An 18,311-nucleotide genomic window follows, 5' to 3' on the forward strand; every position below is an offset into this window, starting at 1 on the left:
TAATGCAATCATTCAACAATTCTATACATTTCTCAGTGTGGAGCCTGCTTAAGTGTCTCTTTCCCTTTCCCACTGCCCCTCCCCCTGGCTCATGTGCTTTTGTTCTCTCTTTCTAAAAAAGAAAAAATAAGTAAAGTTGCTTTATTTCATGTGCTTTGGCATGAATATTATAAAATCTGCCATAGTGGACCTGATAGACTCTTTCAATGGGGAAATTCATTTAAGTTTGCAGAATTTTTGTAATATCATCTCCTCTCTTCTGTCTCTCCCTCTCTTTCTTATATCCTATTATTTGAATGTTGAACATCCTGGATGGATATTTTGATTGTTTTATCTTTTCTATTTTAAATCCCTTCGTCCTTTGCTCTACTTTCTGAAAAAATTACAAACCATATACTGTTTTATTAAATTTTTCATTTTTATCACATTTTAAATTTCCAAACTGTTTTATTCTCTTAATATTCTTTACTATAGCCTCTTGTTCTTGTTTAATGATTAAAATTTGTTTTCCTCTCTATGAAACATTAGTTATAATTAAGTTTTCTTTTGTTCCCTGCATTACTCAGTTGTTCCAAGTTGCATTTTTCTGTATCTTGTCTATTGCTTCCTATTAGAAATAAAGTATAAACATTCTGACTGGAAGTTCTGTGTACATGACTCTAAAATCTGTTTACTAGTAAGTTTCAGCAGGGTGAACCAGCTGGTCCATTACAAATGTGAGAATTTTTTCATCCTACACTCATTAGCTTCCCTATAGAAGAATTCTAGAATCTGCATCCCAGGTGTACTGGGCTTTGTGCAAGCATATGTGCATGTAAGGGGAGAGGAGTGCAGGAAGGGATCCCTTCAACTGGTATTTATATTTTTACAAAGCAGACTTTGCACTTGATTTCTGTATTTTCAGAGCAGAATCTCATTCAGTCTTCAACTATGCAGAAAGTAAACCCCCAGTATTTACACATTTTAAACTAATCCTTTTTTTCCCCCAAAAATTACATTTGCCCTTACCTTTAGGGGTTCCTGGTTCTTCCAAACTGAAAAATGACAGATTTACAGGGCCTAAAGTCTCACCTCTCCCTTTACAATGCTTTAATTGCTTAGCAAGCAAGTCAAAACTACTTCAACAGAAGAGCAGTCTGATACCAGTAACTGAACTCTTTCTAACAAGATAAGGCAGCCCCTGTAGTTAATTACTTAGAAGCTCAGTGATTCCTCTTTCCCAGTCTCCTATAAATAAACACAATAGTACAAGGGCCAGGAATGTCAAAGGAGGCTTCACGATGGCTGACCTTAAGCACAGTGTGGAATAACAAGAACTTGAGGAAATCATGTACATTTGATACTTTTCTGCCTAAAAGTATTCCCAATAAAATTTATTCAATTTTACAAAGAAATAATTCATGTACAATAAAATGTACTCGGGGTGCCTGGTGGCTTAGTTGGTTAGACATCCAACTCTTGGTTTCCACTCAGGTCATGGGCTCCAAGCTCAGCTGGGAGTCTGCTTGAGATTCTCTCCCTCTCCTTCTGCCCCTCCCCCAGTTCTCCTATGCACATGTGCAAACATGCTCCCTCTTGTTCTCAAATAAATCTTTAAAAAAAAATAAACTGTACTCATTTTAAAGTGTATTAATTCAATGAGTTCTGACAGATGTTTGCACCTATGAAATCATAACCAGGACAGAAATTTTCTATCACTTCTAAGAGTCCCCTATAGCCACTTGAAGTTCATCCCTTCCTTTTATCTCTGGCCCCAGATAATCACAGATGTGCTCTCAGTCATTATAAAGTGGCTGGTATTTTCTAGAATTTTCTAGAATTCTAGTGGCAGTATGGACTGTTTTGGTCTCTTTTATTGCAGAGTAATATTTTACTTTATGAATATATGAGAATTTGTTTATCACTCAACTGGTGATGAACATCATTTCCAGTTATTCACCATTGTGGATAAAGTTGCTACAAATATTTGAATATAAGTCTTCAGGTTGATACATCTCTCTTGTGTAAATACTGAAGACAGGAAATGACTGAGTTACATGATAAGTGTATACTTAACTTTTAAAGAAAGAACCAACCACTCTTCGAAAGTAGTTGTACCATTTTACATTTCTACCATCAGTGTACAAGAGATCTAGTTGCAGCATATCCTCAACAACACTTGTGTTGATGGTCTTTAGTTTTCCATTTTAATCATTTTAGTGCATACACACTACATACTGTATCTCACTGTAGTTCCACTTTGCATTTCCCTACTAACAAATGATGTTGAACATATATATACTCATGTGTCTATTGGCTGTCATATCATCCTCTGTGACAAATCCATTCAAATCTTTGGTCCACTTGTTTATTGGATTATTTGTCTTCTTATGTATCTATTATGTACACAGTGAGGCAAGAGCATACCTTCATTTGTTTCCATAAAGATATTCCCATCTGTCCCAGACCTTCCTTTCCCCCATTGAATTGCCTTTTATTAAAGTCACTGAACCATTGAACCATACATGTGTAGATCCATTTCTGGTCTCTGTATTTCTGGTCTCTGTATTTCTGGTCTCTTTATGTTTGTCCTTTCAACAATTCCACCTTGTATTGATTACTGTAGCTTGATGCTAAGTCTTCAAATCAGGTAGTGTGAGTCCTACATCTTTGCTCTTATTTTTAAAAATCCCTTTGGCTATCCTAGGTCATTCACATTCCATAGAAATTTTAGAATCAACTTGTCAATTTCTACAAAAAGCTTACCAGGATTTCTAATGGAATTGCATTACATCTATAGATAAATTTAAGAAGAACCGACATCCTAACAATATGTTTTGAATATGGAATATTCCAATACAGAAACAATGAGTTTCCAATTCAGGAACATGCTCTATCACTACATCTATTTAGGACTTTTGAAATATCTCTCAGCAATTTTTCTACAGTTTTCAGTGATGTGATCTTACACTTCTTTTGTTAAATTTATTCCTATGTATTTTCTCTTTTAGTGCTATTATAAATAAATTACAATTTAATTTTCCAGTTGTTTACTGCTGATAGATAATATTTTAAGTGACTTTTACAATCTTATATCCTGAGATCTTGGTAAATTCAGTTATTAATTCTGGCAGTCATTCTTCAATTTCTTAAGGATTTTCAAATACACAATCATGTCACCTACAAATACAGTTTTACTTCTTCCTGTCTAACTTTTATGCTCTCATTTCTTCATCTTGTCTTAATGTAAAGGTTAGGACCTTCAGTATAATGTTGAAGAGAAACAGTAAAAGTGGACATGCTTGCCTAGGTCCTGAACCTACAGGGCAAGGCAAAGCATTCATTAATTCACCAATAAATATGAAACTTACCATACATTTTTTTGGTAGAAGGACCTCATCAAAGTAAGAATACCTTTCTATTCCTAATTTGTTGAGAAATTTTTTTCATAAATGGGTGTTTGGTTTTATCAAATAACTTTCTGCAATAGTGAAATGACCATATGTTTTTCCTTTACTCTATTAATATAGGTAATTACATTGAATGATTTTCAAATGCTAAACCAACCTTGCATTCCATTATCCATTTCTATCAGTCAAAAGTTCTCTAGGCTACATGAAGAGAAAACATGACTACAGTTGTTCAATCAAGGATGGGTTTATCTTCTCACTTAAGAAGCTTAAAAGAAGATAATTCAGTGCAGAGGTACCAGCTTTGCAATGTCATTAATGTCCCAAGCTCCTTCTTCCTATTCCATCATTCTTAGTGTCTGGCTTGCCTCTGTGTTTTTTTTTTAACAATCTTTTTTTTTTTTAATTTTTTATGATAGTCACACACACACACACACAGAGAGAGAGAGAGAGAGAGAGAGAGAGAGAGAGAGAGAGGCAGAGACACAGGCAGAGGGAGAAGCAGGCTCCATGCACCGGGAGCCCAATGTGGGATTCAATCCCGGGTCTCCAGGATCGTGCCCTGGGCCAAAGGCAGGCGCCAAACCGCTGTCCCACCCAGGGATCCCCACCTCTTTGTGGTTTTAAAATAGCTATTGAACTTTCTGGCATAGACCTTCATCTTAGGTAGGAAAAGGAAAGGGGAAACAAGCAGAAAGTATTAATACTTTTTTTTTAAAATTTTTATTTATTTATGATAGTCACAGAGAGATAGAGAGAGAGAGGCAGAGACACAGGCAGAGGGAGAAGCAGGCTCCATGCACCCGGAGCCCGACGTGGGATTCGATCCCCGGTCTCCAGGATCGTGCCCTGGGCCAAAGGCAGGCGCCAAACCGCTGCGCCACCCAGGGATCCCTATTAATACTTTTCTATAAATCTTTAGCAGATTTCTTCTTGTATTTCATCAGTCAGAATTTGTCACTGGACTATCTCTAGTTACAAGAGAGTCTGGGGAAATGAGTTTTGCTTTGCTTTGTTTTGTTTTACTAATTTAAAATTATTTTGTAAAAATAATTTGATGTGCTTTGTTCCTTATTTTTTCTTTTTTTAAAGATTTTTTAAATTCATTTATTCATGAGAGACAGAGAGAGAGAGGCAGAGACACAGGCAGAGGGAGAAGCAGGCTCCATGCAAGGAGCCCGACATGGGACTTGATCCCGGGACTCCAGGATCACGCCCTGGGCCAAAGGCAGGCGCTAAACCACTGAGCCACCCAGGGATCTATTTTTTCCTTTTTATAACAAAAAAATTTCAAACAGATACAAAAGTAGACAGAATAGAATAATTAACCGTCATGCATTTGTGACCTGACTTCAGTTATCAACTCCTGGCCAATATTATTTCATCTCTACTTCTATCTATTTTCACCTACTATATTATTCTGAAGCAAATCTCAGACATCATATATTTTTCATCCATAAATATTTCAGTTGGTATCTCTATGAGATAAGAACTTTCTAAATCTAACTACAATTACATTATCACATCTAAAGGGAAAAATGTAATTATTCTTTCATTACTACAAATATCCAATTGCTATTTAAATTTCCAAGAGACAAGGTTTTTAGCTGAACACATTTCTTCTGCCCTCTCCCTCAAACCATGATTCAGCTGGTAAAAAAGAAAGGGAGAATATCTTTTCAATAGGAAATCTGCAGCACCTGCCATACCATTTGTATTCTGTATATTAAAAGTGGCTTTGGGAACACCTGCATGGCTCAGTGGTTGAGCATCTGCCTTGGGCTCAGGTCATGATCCCAGGGTCCTAGGATTGAGTTCCACATTGGGCTCCTCATGGGGAGCCTGCTTCTCCCTCTGCCTATGTCTCTGCCTCTCTCTGTCTCTCATGAATAAATAAATAGAATCTTTAAAAAAATAGTGGCTTGTCTGTTGTATTATAATAGTGTATATAAAAGTGGCTTATCTAATATATATTATATATACTCATATTACAAATTATGAGTCTTACTTGCTGATGTGTCAAAGAATAGGAGTACAATAACCCAAATTCCAAACATCTAAGATAATTTTTAAAACCACATAAAATCTTATTGAAATGTTTTGCTTATAAAATCATCTTAATATAAATGACTAAGCAGTTTTCATCAAAATGACACCACTCAATATTTCAGTTCTAAGTCCAGAAGAGTATGGAGTTCATACCACATTTTAAGTCCTATGCCTGCAAAGTAATTGTGTCATAGCTAAGACTTCTAGCTTTACGTTAAGAGATAAAATTAGTGGGATGTGCCTTATATTATGGGATTGGTAATTAAAACTTCTGAGGTTTTCCTTTTTCATCACTAGTAATATTTTGATCAAGCACAAACTGAATCACTCTTGAAAGTTACTGTAAGGCTTTGGGATGCCTTAGAAGGTAATAGTTTTCCAAACCAGGATTATACACGTTGAGTACTTTTTCCCTAACACATTTGTGAGTGAAAATATCTCCATATAATACAGACAGACCCTGTTAAAATATGTTATGAATTAAATAATGTACATGGCTAATCTGCCTGTCTTAGCCGTGTAGCAATATAACACAGCAGTTGTCACCTACTCTAAAGCCTGATCACTTGAGTCCAAATTCTGACTGCCATTTGTTAGCACTATTACCTTCGGCTGGTTAGACTCTCTGTGCCTTTCCTCACCTGGAAAATGGGGATTATCATGGTTCCTAACTCATAGGTTCATTTATTGACTTTTCAACACACTAGATCTTACTTAAAGTAGTAAAGACATGTAGCCTAGAGCATAGGTTTAGATCCAGATAGATGTGGGTTCAAATCCCACAGGTTTACTTATTGGGTAGTTGTTTATCTTTTCTGAATATCTGTTTCCTTTAAAATAAGAACAGCAGCACTTATTCCAAAGTGTTGTTGTAAGGACTGGGTGGTATACCAATAAAGTCACCTGGCATAGGGAGATCACCCAATAAATGTTAATTAATTATTATTATTATATAAGTGATTTTATTACAAAATGTTCCACTACTAAATATACCTGAAACAAAGTTTAATATTCTAAAATCATATAAAATCAAACTCTTAGCTATCAATAAATAAATATGTTCTTTTATCTTATTTCTGAACACATCAGGATCAAATGTGATGAGCCCCTATTTGCTTACAACTAAGTTTGTGCAATAGTACTCATGTTCCTGAGTCATGTGAGGAAAAAGTCTTTAATGAAATTCCTAGTTTCTTTTCTCTAAAGAAATAAATGAATGCCCCTGGCATTTCTAGTCTACAAATAGTCTTTTTGGATCTGAGTTAAACACTTATTTAACCACACCAGCATACATTTCAAAATGAAGCACGCAAGCAAAAACAACACTGAATCCTTGCTCATTGTATTTTGAAAATGTCACTATTTCCTAAAGGAAGAAATAAATCCTTCACCTTAGCCTCTATATGGTAGTACTTGTTCTCAGTATACTAAAATAATGACCTAATATTGTAAATAGATTACAAAGAAAAGGGATATGTCTACTTCAAATAGACTCACTTTCCCAGAAAATATTAAAGTAATCATACCTTTTGTGGCAAGATTTCTAGATGCCGAAATTTTAGTAAGGCTCTTATGTTTTAATTTGTTTCTCTCTTCTTCAATTTTCTTTCCTTGTTCACAAAATTTCTCTTCTCTCTGAATTCTTTTTTGTTCTTCAGCTTTTCTTTGACATTCTTTCCAGTCTTCCAATTCTTTAGTTGCTTTTATTCGTTCCTTTTCTTTCATATCTTCTATTTTTTTCCTCTCTTCTTCTTCAATCTGAAAAATTACAATTATCAAAACCTTAAAATATACAAAAAGCAACACTTTAAAAATAATAAATTCATTATAATTAATTAGTCTTACCTCTAAACTCTTGTCATTGTATATGCAGCAGTAGAATAGTGAATTAAAAATTAAAAAGGGAACGATAAATGATGTCATGGAATGTCATGGAATAAAGGTTTTAGTTTTTTAGTTCCAGATTTACCATTAACTATTGATAAAATTTTGAGCAATATTCTCTAGCCTCAGTTTATCAAATGTAAAATGGGGGCAGGCACTCAGTTAAATGATATCTAAGGTTTTGGTAAAAAAAAATTATTTTTCTAAAAATCAACTCACTTCTCCCAAAATTCATACACACACACACACACACACACACACACATGCATGCATGCACGCACACACACACATTTGCCTTTCTACTTATGCCAGTCTCCCCTTGTCTTGGGACTGAAGTTGTGCCAACCTTCCCTGAAGGAATGAGGGAATAGTAAGAAAGAAAATGGGAAGGATAAACTAGGGGGTTTGTCTATGGTGGGTGGAAATGTTTGAACTTCGAATGCTGCTGCCAACTACATTTGCAGTAACAATTACTTGAAGTTTCCACAAGAAAAGCTAACTATCAGATGAATTTGAAAGCAGGACATTGTACAGGAGTGTGCTAACTTTTCTCCCTTTCACAGACTTCCTTCATATGGGCAAGGAAAGAAAATCTTGTGAAAGAGTAACTGGTTGGTGTATATAATTGATTCTATGTGTCTGACTTTCCTGTGGTAACACAAATATTCTCACCTCTATCCTCTAGAAAACAAAAATTCTCATCCCTGTCCTCTAGAGAAGCAGTGGCTAACAGATATTTTCTCAATGATGGTAATGTTGTGCTATTTGATACAGAAGCCACTTGCCACACATGGCTATTAAGCACTTAAAATATGGCTGATGTGACTGAAAAACTACATTTTTATTTTATCAAGTTTCATTAATGTAAATTTAAATTAATTTACATTTAAATAGTACCTTTGGCACAGCTCTAGAATAACATGTTGGGATGAAGTTTCCTAGAGGCTGAATTATTTCAGGATACAGAATAAACATAGGTATGAAACTGCACTAAAGAAGTGTTCTTTTTTTTTTTTTTTTTTTTTTTTTTTTTTAAGAAGTGTTCTTTAGTGACCTAATACCCTCCTCTGGAAGACTGTTTGTTACTTTCCTATTGGACTGTGGAACACTGACTTTAAAATAAATTTCACATATTACTGAACAGGAGTTTCCTATAGTCCCAGAATTGCATATTAGGCCTAAACGAAGCAAAAGATAATAATTTTTACATGTTCTAAGTTCAAAGACTTGTCAGTGAGCTGCCAGTAGGTTAGGCCAGGAAGAATCTTACATGTGGCAATGAGCCAGCCTTTAAATGCCTGACAACAGGGCATGATGACCAGTCAGTGTGAGCCAGAGGCAGCCACAACCTAAAAGGAGAAGATGAAAACTTCACCCAGTTTAATGATGGGTTTGCCTTTTCTCCTGCTTCCTCTCTGCCTCAACACATGGAAGAAAGGAAAAGTGTGTGGAGTCAGAACACCCTCAATCCTTCATAACCCCTATAAGTGGAGTGAATTTTGAGAAGTTTTTAAAAATGTGTAAGACTAAGTCTTAATTACCAAAGAGGAGACTGTCCTTATAACAAAAGGAACAGGAAAATTATGGTATTACACCAAAGGTGAGGTAATTGAGAGAACTATATATATACATACATGTATAACTTAATTTATAATAAGTTTTATAAGAAACAAAAAAAGTCTAACTCTTCAGGAGGTAATGGGAAAGAGGAGGGATCAAAAAAGGCTTCATAGAATAGGTGAGAGACTAGAATGAAGAGAAAAACAAGAATACTACAAAATTCCTTATAATAAAAGGAAAGGGGAGACTAAATATATGAAAGACAGACAAATGCTAAAAATTCTTGAAGTTCTTTTATTTAAAAATATAATATGGGAAACATAGCACTTAAAGGAGGACTGTATAGTAACAGGAAAGCTCAGAAAGGTAAAAAAAAACAATCATCACACGAAGAAACTGAATTTTAAGTGCTTTGTACTATTAAAAATAAAAATATGCCATTTAGTATGGAGTATTAATTTAATATAGACAGCAAATATAAATAACAGGGGGATAATGAACAGGTCCTAAACCAAATTCCTGAAGAAGGGGAAATCTATACTTAATTTGGAATGAATGTCTGGTTTATTAAGGCATTATTCTTTATAAGCCAATACATATTATGAATTACATGCAAAAATCATAAAATATTAGCAAATTGAAGTGAGGGAATTAAAATTATAATGCATCTTGATAAAATAGCACATTTCTTATTTGTGATATTAGGAAATCAAAAGAGGAAAACAATGTGATCTTAGTACATGCCAAAACAGCAGTTGATACTAGGAACAAAAGAAAAATTTTAGCTTAATAAAATGACTCCTATAATGTCATACTTCATGGTGAAGAATTGAAAATATTTCTAGCAAAGTCATTAAATCCAGTATACCTACTATTTTGCTACTTTCCTAGAGATCATAACCTATACAATAGAATTTTTAAAATAAATATAAAATTTTATATGTATTAAAGTATTATGTTTTAATAGATTTTTAAAATAAATATAAAATATAAATATAGATTAGAAGGAAATAAAATTGTCATTATTTGCAAATAACATAGTTTATTACCCAAAAGAGCCAAAATAACTGACAAACTATTAGAACTATTAGAAAAGTAAGTTCAGCAAAGTAGTCATATACAAGATCAACTTACATGAACTCATAAAAACTTACCTTCCTACAAACTGGCAATAAACAATTAGAAAAATAAAATGGAAAAATAATTTCATTAGCAACTGATAACAAATTTTTAAAATGTCAAGAAAAAACTTAACAAAATATGAGTAAGTCCTAGCTGTATGTTAAATAGTTTTTCTGAGGGGGCTCCTGAGTAGCTCAGTTGGTTAAGCGTCCAACTCTTGATTTCGGCTCAGGTCATAATCTCAGGGTTGTGAGATTGAGCCACATGGGGCATGGAGCCTGCTTAAGATTCTCTCTCTTCCTCTCCCTCAGCCCCTACCTCCTTGCTTGCACACACTCTCAAATAAATAAATAAATAACAATGATTTTACTGAGGGGTAAGTCCAAATAAATGGAGATAAATGCCATGTTCCCGGAGGGAAATCTCAATAATGTAAATATATTCATATTGTGAAAATTAACTTATAAAGTCAATGTAGATCTAATCAAAATACCAAGAGTACTTCTTAGGGAGCTTGACAGGTAAATGTGAAATTCACCTGCAAAAAAAAAAAAGAAGTACAGATTTTATAGAGGCACTAAGGGGTTGGCAATTCCCATGCACATATATCAAGTAAAAGCTGGACAAATCTATCAAAAAGAACCATTTCAGAGCACTGGAAACTAAGCAAAGACAGCCTGCAAATTGAGAAGTGTTCATTCTAGAATAAATGCTAAAGTTACAGGTAAAAACAGTAAGATGCTGTGCCCTGCCTGAGGTTGCTGCCAACCACCCACTGCCAGCTTGAATAATGAGACTGGCAGTTCTGCCAACATGAAACTAGCAAGAAAAACCCAACAACTTTGTTGGCAAAAAGGGTAGACTCATTTCAGGGTGGGGAGGTGAAAATCCATGGCTTTGGTGGATAAAAGTGATAGACTTGGTTGGTAATGAATAAGGAAAATTTCAAATTGGGGTCTGCAGTTGAAGTCCTGGTTAAGGTGAGTGCCTGACTAGTCAGAAAATTAACAGAAAGATCATGTAAATGAAGAAACCACAGAAAGTCTATGATAAGCTTACCATACAACTCTGGCTAAACAGAAAGCTATATACTTGTTAGGGAGACCGGAGGAAGCTTGGCATAAAGTGAAGAAGGCAGGACACCTGGCTGGCTCAGTCAGTGGAACGTGTGACTCCTGATCTCAGGGTTGTGAGTCTGAGCTCATGCTGGGTGTAAGAGATTACTTAAAAATAAAATCTTAAAAAAATAAAAATGAAGCCAAGGAAAGTCTGAAAACTGGCTCCAACTTTGAATGTATTCTAAAAGCTATCCATAAACCAATCAGCAAAAAGTGGGAGCCTCTACCACCTCTGCCCATATCATTAGTTAACAATTAAGTTATGCAGACACAGGAAAGATTCCTAAGGAAGCCAGCCTAAAAAATAAGAATTAAAAAACTTAGCAGAGACATCAGCAGCTGTGTGTCAAAGGAGACTAGACTCACTTCACAAAGTACAGGCCAGTTACTAAAAAATAAACAGCCCTCAATAAGTAAACTAACAAACAAAAATAAAACAAAACCCAGAATTGCTATAATCTATTAACTAAAATGTATAGTTTTTAAAAAAGTGAATAAAACAAATGGTATAGTTTTCAACCAACAATAGTTCAGAAAGTAATTGGTAACAGAAACTTGTCAAATTGGATGAAAACAACAAGTTCAAGAAACCCAGAGATATATACAAAGAGATAAACACAAAGAGATATACCTAGATAAAACTTAGTGAAAACTGCTAAGTTAATACAAAAGCCAAACAAAGAAGAAAATCTTGAAAGTAGCAAGAGAAAGAAGGTTCATCATATATAGGAAATGACAATCCAAACAAGCCTAATTCCAAATTAGAAACAATAGAAGACAGAAGACAGTTAAATGCCATGTTCGATATACTGATGGAAAAAATATATAAACTATGAATTCTATGTTCAGCAAAACCATTCTTCATAAATGAAGATGAAATAAACATATTCCAAGTTAAATAAATCCATTGTTAGCAAACCTGCCTTGCAAGATATACTAAAGGAAGTTCTTCAGGCTGAAAGGAAACGGGCACCAGACACTAACTTAGATCCATAAGAAGGAATGAAGAGCATGGGAAATGGTAAATATGTCCATAAATATAAGAAACAATACAAATGGATAAACAAAATGTGGTATATAAATAGACCATTATTCAGCCTTAAAATGGAAGAGAATTCTGACACAAGCTCATGCTATTATGTAATACACTTGAAGACATTATGCTAAATGAAATAAGCCAGTCACGAAAGAACAAATATGGTATGATTTCAGTTACATGAGGTACCTAAGGTAGTCATCATAGAAACAGAAAGTAAAGTGGGGGTCTGAGGGAAGGTGGGAATGGGGAGTTATTATTGTTTAATGGGCACAGTGTTTTACTTTTGTAACATGAACAAAGCTCTGGTAATGGATGGTGATGAAAGTAGCACAACATTAATCTATTTAAAGCCACTGAACTGAACAATTAAGGAATAAAATAATAAATTTTATGTAATGTATATTATATCACAATTTAAGAAGAAGTTTAAAAAGACAATACAATTCAACATCCATTTATGATAAAAACTCTCAAAGTGGGTACAGAGGTGACATACCTCAGTGTAAGAAACCCCATATATGACAAGCTCCCAGCTAACATCACACTCAATGGTGAAAAGCTAAAAGCTTTTCCTCTAAGATCAGGAACAAAACAAGAATACAAACTTTCACCACTTATAATTCAATACAGTATTAGAAGTCTCTAGTCAAAGCAAGAAATATAAGACATCCAAATCAGAAAGGAAGAAGTAAAACTGTCACTATTTGCAGCAGAAATGATATTATATGTAGAAAACCCTAAAGAGGGGATCCCTGGGTGGCCCAGTGGTTTAGCGCCTGCCTTTGGCCCAGGGCATGATCCTGGAGTCCCAGGATCAAGTCCCACATCGGGCTCCCTGCATGGAGCCTGCTTCTCCCTTTGCCTGTGTCTCTGCCTCTGTGTGTGTGTGTGTGTGTGCGCGCGCGTGTCTGATGAATAAATAAAATCTTTTAAAAAAAGAAAACCCTAAAGATTCCACCAAAAAACTGTTAAACAAATTCAGTAAAGTTGCAGGATATAAAATCAATGTTAAAAAAAAATCTGCTGCATTTCTGTATACTAATAATGAGCTTTCAGAAAGAAAAAGAAAGCAATCCCATTTACAATTACATCAAAAGAATAAAATACCTAAAAATAAATTTAACCAAGGAGGTAAAAGACTTGTATGTTGAAAACCATAAGACATTAATGCATTAATGAAAGAAATTAGAGAAGACACAAATAAATGGAATATTCCATGCTCATGAATTAGAAGAATTAATATTGTTAAAGTGTCCATACCACACAAAGCAATCTACAAATTCAATGAAATCTCTGAAATTCCAATGGCATTTTTCACAGAAATTGAAAAAAACAATAGTAAATTTGCACAGAACCATGTAAGACCCTGAATAACCAAACAATCTTGATAAAGAACAAAGCTAGAGGCATCAAGCCCCCAGATTTCAAGCTATTTTACAAAGCTATAGTAACTGAAACTTAAAAGTATGGTATCAGCATAAAAAGAGATAGATCAATGGCATAGAATAGAAAGCCCAGAAATAAGCTGATACATATATGGCCAATTAATTTAAGACAAAGAAACCAAAATATATAATGGAGAAAGGACAATCTCTTCACAAATGATATTGGGAAGACTAGATATCTGCATGCAAAAGAATAAAACTGGACCACTATCTTACACCAAACACATAATTTAACTCAATATGGATTAAAAACTTGAATGTAGGATCTAAAATCATAAAACTCCTATAAGAAAACATAGGCAGTAAATTTCTTGATAATTGGTCTTGATGTTTTTTGGATTTGACATTAAAAGCAAAGATGAGAAAAGCAAAAATATAAACACTGGGGATATCAAACTAAGAAGCTTTTATAGCAAAGGAAACCATCAACAAAATGAAAGAGTAACCTGTCGAATGAAAGAAAATATTTGCAAATTAAAATATCTGATAAGGGGCTAATATCCAAAATATATAAAGAACTCATGCAACTCAACACCAAAAATACAAACTATTCAATTAAAAAATGAACAGAGAAGATCCAAATAGACATTTTACTAAAGAAGACATACAGGTGGCCAACAAGTACATGAAAAGATGCTCACATCACTAATTACCAGGGAAATGCAAATCAAAACCTCAGTGAGATATCACCTCACACCTGTTAGAATGGCTAAACCAAAAAGAAAAGAAATAACAAGTGTTGGTGAGGATACAGAGAAATGAGAACTCTTGTGCACCGTTGGGGGGAGTGTAAATTGGTGCAACCACTATGGAAAACCATATGGAGGTTCTTCAAAAAATAAACAGTAGAACTACCATATGATCCAGTAACTTTACTTCCAAAGAAAAGGAAAACACATATTCAAAAGATATATGCACTGCCCCAGCTTTACTGCAGCATCATTTACAGTAGCCAAGACATAGTAACAACCTAAATATTTACCAAAGGATGAATAGATAAAGAAAATTCAGAATATAAACACAATAGGATATTGTTTAGCCACAAAAAAGAATGAAATCCTGTCATTTACAACAACATGGATGGATCTTGAGGGCATTATGCTAAGTGAAACAAAACAGAGAAAGACAAATATCATCCGATCTCATTTATATATCGAATCTAAAACAGAAAAATCCGGGATCCCTGGGTGGCACAGCAGTTTGGCGCCTGCCTTTGGCCCAGGGCGCGATCCTGGAGACCCGGGATCAAATCCCATGTCGGGCTCCTGGTGCATGAAGCCTGCTTCTCCCTCTGCCTGTGTCTCTGCCTCTCTCTGTGTGTGACTATCATAAATAAATAAAAATTAAAAAAAAATAAAAAAAATCCTAAGCTCATAGATACCATGAACAAACTGCTGGTTGCCAGGCATGGAATGCTGGGTTGGGAGAAATGAGTAAAAGGGGCTAAAAGATATAAATTCCCAGTTATAAAACAAACAAATCATGAGGGGGGAAAAGAGGACTGCTGATAGTATATTACATTGTTTAATCAAGAAAAGAAAAGACAATACAGAGTTTTTTGCCTTTACTCCTCTTTATTTCTTTAAAAACCTGTGATTTTTTAAAAAGCGCTAATTTTTAAAGAAAAATTATAACAGGTGTTGTTGAGTTATAACAAATATATATACATGAATGGCAAAGCAGCCCAAAGATAATAGTGATAATAGTGTTGTATTAGAGCAAAGTTGCTATGTCTTATTGGAATTGAAGTCAGTGTTTACCTGAAATAGATTATTATAACTTAAAGATACATCTAGCAACCATTTAAGTATTATAACAACCTGAATATATATATTATAAAGAAGTTCTAGTTTCAGCTTTGACATGCAAAAAGCTTAGACGTTGTCACTCCAATCTTTGCAACAACAAAAAAAGACAAACTGAAAACTAGAGTTCTTGGACTCATCAGAGAAGAAAGTTGCAGGGCAAACAGCTACCTTGAAATCTGGAGAGAAAGGTGTATCCAAAAAGACAAGGATCTGCTTGCCTGTAGCAAAAGTAACGAGCCATAAACTAGTAGGAACACTTAAATGGTAATTTTGACAAAATACTGGAGCCTAAGGGTGGACTAGTAGGAGAAGGATAAACTCTTTGAGGCCCCAGTCTTAAGGAGTGCCCCCATATTTTTGTGGGCTTCACCTCCAGAAACCTCATTAGGCTACAATGGTGAAGCTCTGGATAGGATAACTTTGAGTCTCTGGCAAAGGGAGGGGAAGAATAATCATTGTGATTTACAGAAATATCCAGAGCATTTTCCTTAAAGACCTACTATCCAGAAAAAAAGGACGCTGCCAGAGCAGAAGTCCCTTATCCCTGCTGGGGGAAAAGAATCTCTCCCACTCCAGTCTTCTCCAGACTTCCTGTCCCCCACCTAAGGAAAGAAGAAAATAGTTAATAGTCAGGGATTCAAGAAAATAAACCTTGGCACTACGGCCAAGGAAGGGAATAGGAGACAGTGGGGAAAAGCTGCTTCACCGGGGGAAAACTTGTAAAGATCACAGCCCCAAGATATAGGCCCCCCAAAAAAGTGATACTGAGTTGAAAGATTATGGACGCTTCCCCTCCCTTATAATGTACTACCACACCAAAAGTGTTCTAGGATAATGAGAGTATATTATATAAGAGAATCTTACAATAAAGACTCTCTCAGAGGAGGAACAGTTGAAGAAGACAGGAGTCAAAGGAGTTTTAAAAAAAAAAAGGCACTAGAGGCCTTTAAAGCCTCTCATATCTACAGCCACAGCTAACATTAAACATAGCAGCCACATTAAAATAAATCTATACCCCAACAACCTAATAACCTCAGTTTCTACCACCTAATACACATCTAGCTTTCAACAAAAAAATTTCAAGACATGTCAAGAGGCAAGAAAAACACAACATAGAAAGACAATAATCAACAGAACCAGATTCAAGATATAACACAGAATGATCAGACATGAAATTTAAAATAACTGTTTAATATGTTAAGAATTCTAATGGAAAAAATAGACAATGTGCAAAAATGCCTGACTCCAGGCTTGAGCCCATGACTGAGAGATCATGACCTGAGCCAAAATTAAGAGATGGATGCTTAACCAACTGAGGCACCCAGGTGGCCCAGGTAAGAATACCATAAAGTATTATCATACACATGTAGCTGTATATACTTCTAACAATGAATTCCCTTAAGAAAGAAAATTAAAATACTAATTCAGTCTAAAGTTTAATAAATATAGTTTTTAAATTTTTCTTGGAAGTTGTAAACTTCTGAAATTATGTAGTTGTTTGTGTTCTATGGAAATGAGAATCTGATGTTTAAGAATGATATAAGCATCTGTTACAGCCAAAGCTAAAATGTAACAAAACTGATTTTTATTTTACTTCTCTTCCCACTATGAACTAAATCATGGTCCCCAAATCTACATGTTGAAGTCCTAACCGTCAGATGTGACAATATTTGGAGATAAGGCCTAAGGTTAAATGAGACCATAAGGGTGGGGTCCTAATACAACAGCATTAGTGTCCTTATAAGAAATAGACACCAGAGCTCTCTCTCTCTCTCCACTTTGTAAGAATGCAGTGTGTAGGCAGTCATCTGTAAGTCAGAAAAAGAGTCCTCATGAGAAAGTGAATTGGCCCACACCTAGATCTTGGCCTTCCCAGCCTCCAGAACTGAGGAAATAAATTTCTGTCACTTAAGTCACTCACTCTGTCATTTTTTGTTATGATAGCCTGAGCCAACTAAGACACTTCTCTTTTCCCTTTGGCAGATTTTCAAAATCGGTGAAAGGGGCCCAAAGAAAACAGTAAGAGCTATAAGGAGAGCCAATGGCTAATTAATTCACAAACCAAAAATAAAACTCATGAATTACTGAGAGGAATTTGTTCAGCTTTCCAACAAATCTGGACATAGGTTATTCTCCCTTTATTTATTTATTTTATTTTTTTATTATTTATTCATGAGAGACACAGAGAGAGAGGCACAGACACAGGCAAAGGGAGAAGCAGACTCCATGCAGGGAGCCTGACATGGGACTCGATCCCGGGTTTCCAGGATCACACCCTGGGGTGAAGGCGGTGCTAAACCGCTGAGCCACCCGGGCTGCCCAGTTATTGTCTCCTTAAATTTACTTCATTAAATTGACATCTGAACTTACTATAAAAGCCTAAGAATTTGTAAGTAACTTGGAAACTACACATGTACACAAGGATAAAAGCAAACTCTCATTACACTAGTTGGTTCTCTCTCTCCTTCAATGGAAGTTATTATGTAGTAGAAAAATCTGTTTTTACACTATAAAATTTCACAACCTTGTCATGATTGTTTGGTACCTTTTAAAGATTCAGTTTCAGCTTACTGATGGAGAAATTTTCCTTAAGCCAGTACCCAAGTTTACTATACACAGAGACAGTACTAATGTATTTAATGTTATGTATTTTACAAAGTTCCCCTTTGACTAGCCTTCATATTCAAGGAACAAAGGTGCCTCACTGGCTCAGTCAGTAGAGCACAGGACTCATGATTTCCAGGTTGTGAGTCTGAGCTCCATGCTGGGTATGGAGATTACTTAAGAATAAATACTTTAGGGCAGCCCCGGTGGCTCAGCGGTTTAGCGCCGCCTTCAGCCCAGGGTGTGATCCTGGAGACCCCGGATTGAGTCCCATGTCAGGCTCCCTGCATGGA

General features: G+C 35.2%; 1 protein-coding gene across 5 annotated transcripts in view; it reads right to left on the minus strand.

Annotated features, from left to right (window-relative positions):
- DNAAF4 (dynein axonemal assembly factor 4) overlaps window positions 1-18,311 on the minus strand; it is a 103,197-nt gene that overhangs the window by 72,085 nt on the left and 12,801 nt on the right. For all 5 annotated transcript variants that reach the window (XR_011997390.1, XM_025996174.2, XM_025996238.2 and 2 more), the window contains exon 4: window positions 6,965-7,196. Coding sequence is in view for 4 of the 5 variants with exons in the window: in XM_025996174.2 (XP_025851959.1) it covers window positions 6,965-7,196 (232 nt within the window). In the remaining variant the exon portion in view is untranslated. The remainder of the gene's footprint in view (window positions 1-6,964; window positions 7,197-18,311) is intronic.

Source organism: Vulpes vulpes, chromosome 15 (genome assembly GCF_048418805.1).
Source record: "Vulpes vulpes isolate BD-2025 chromosome 15, VulVul3, whole genome shotgun sequence".
NCBI classification, from domain to species: Eukaryota; Metazoa; Chordata; class Mammalia; order Carnivora; family Canidae; genus Vulpes; species Vulpes vulpes.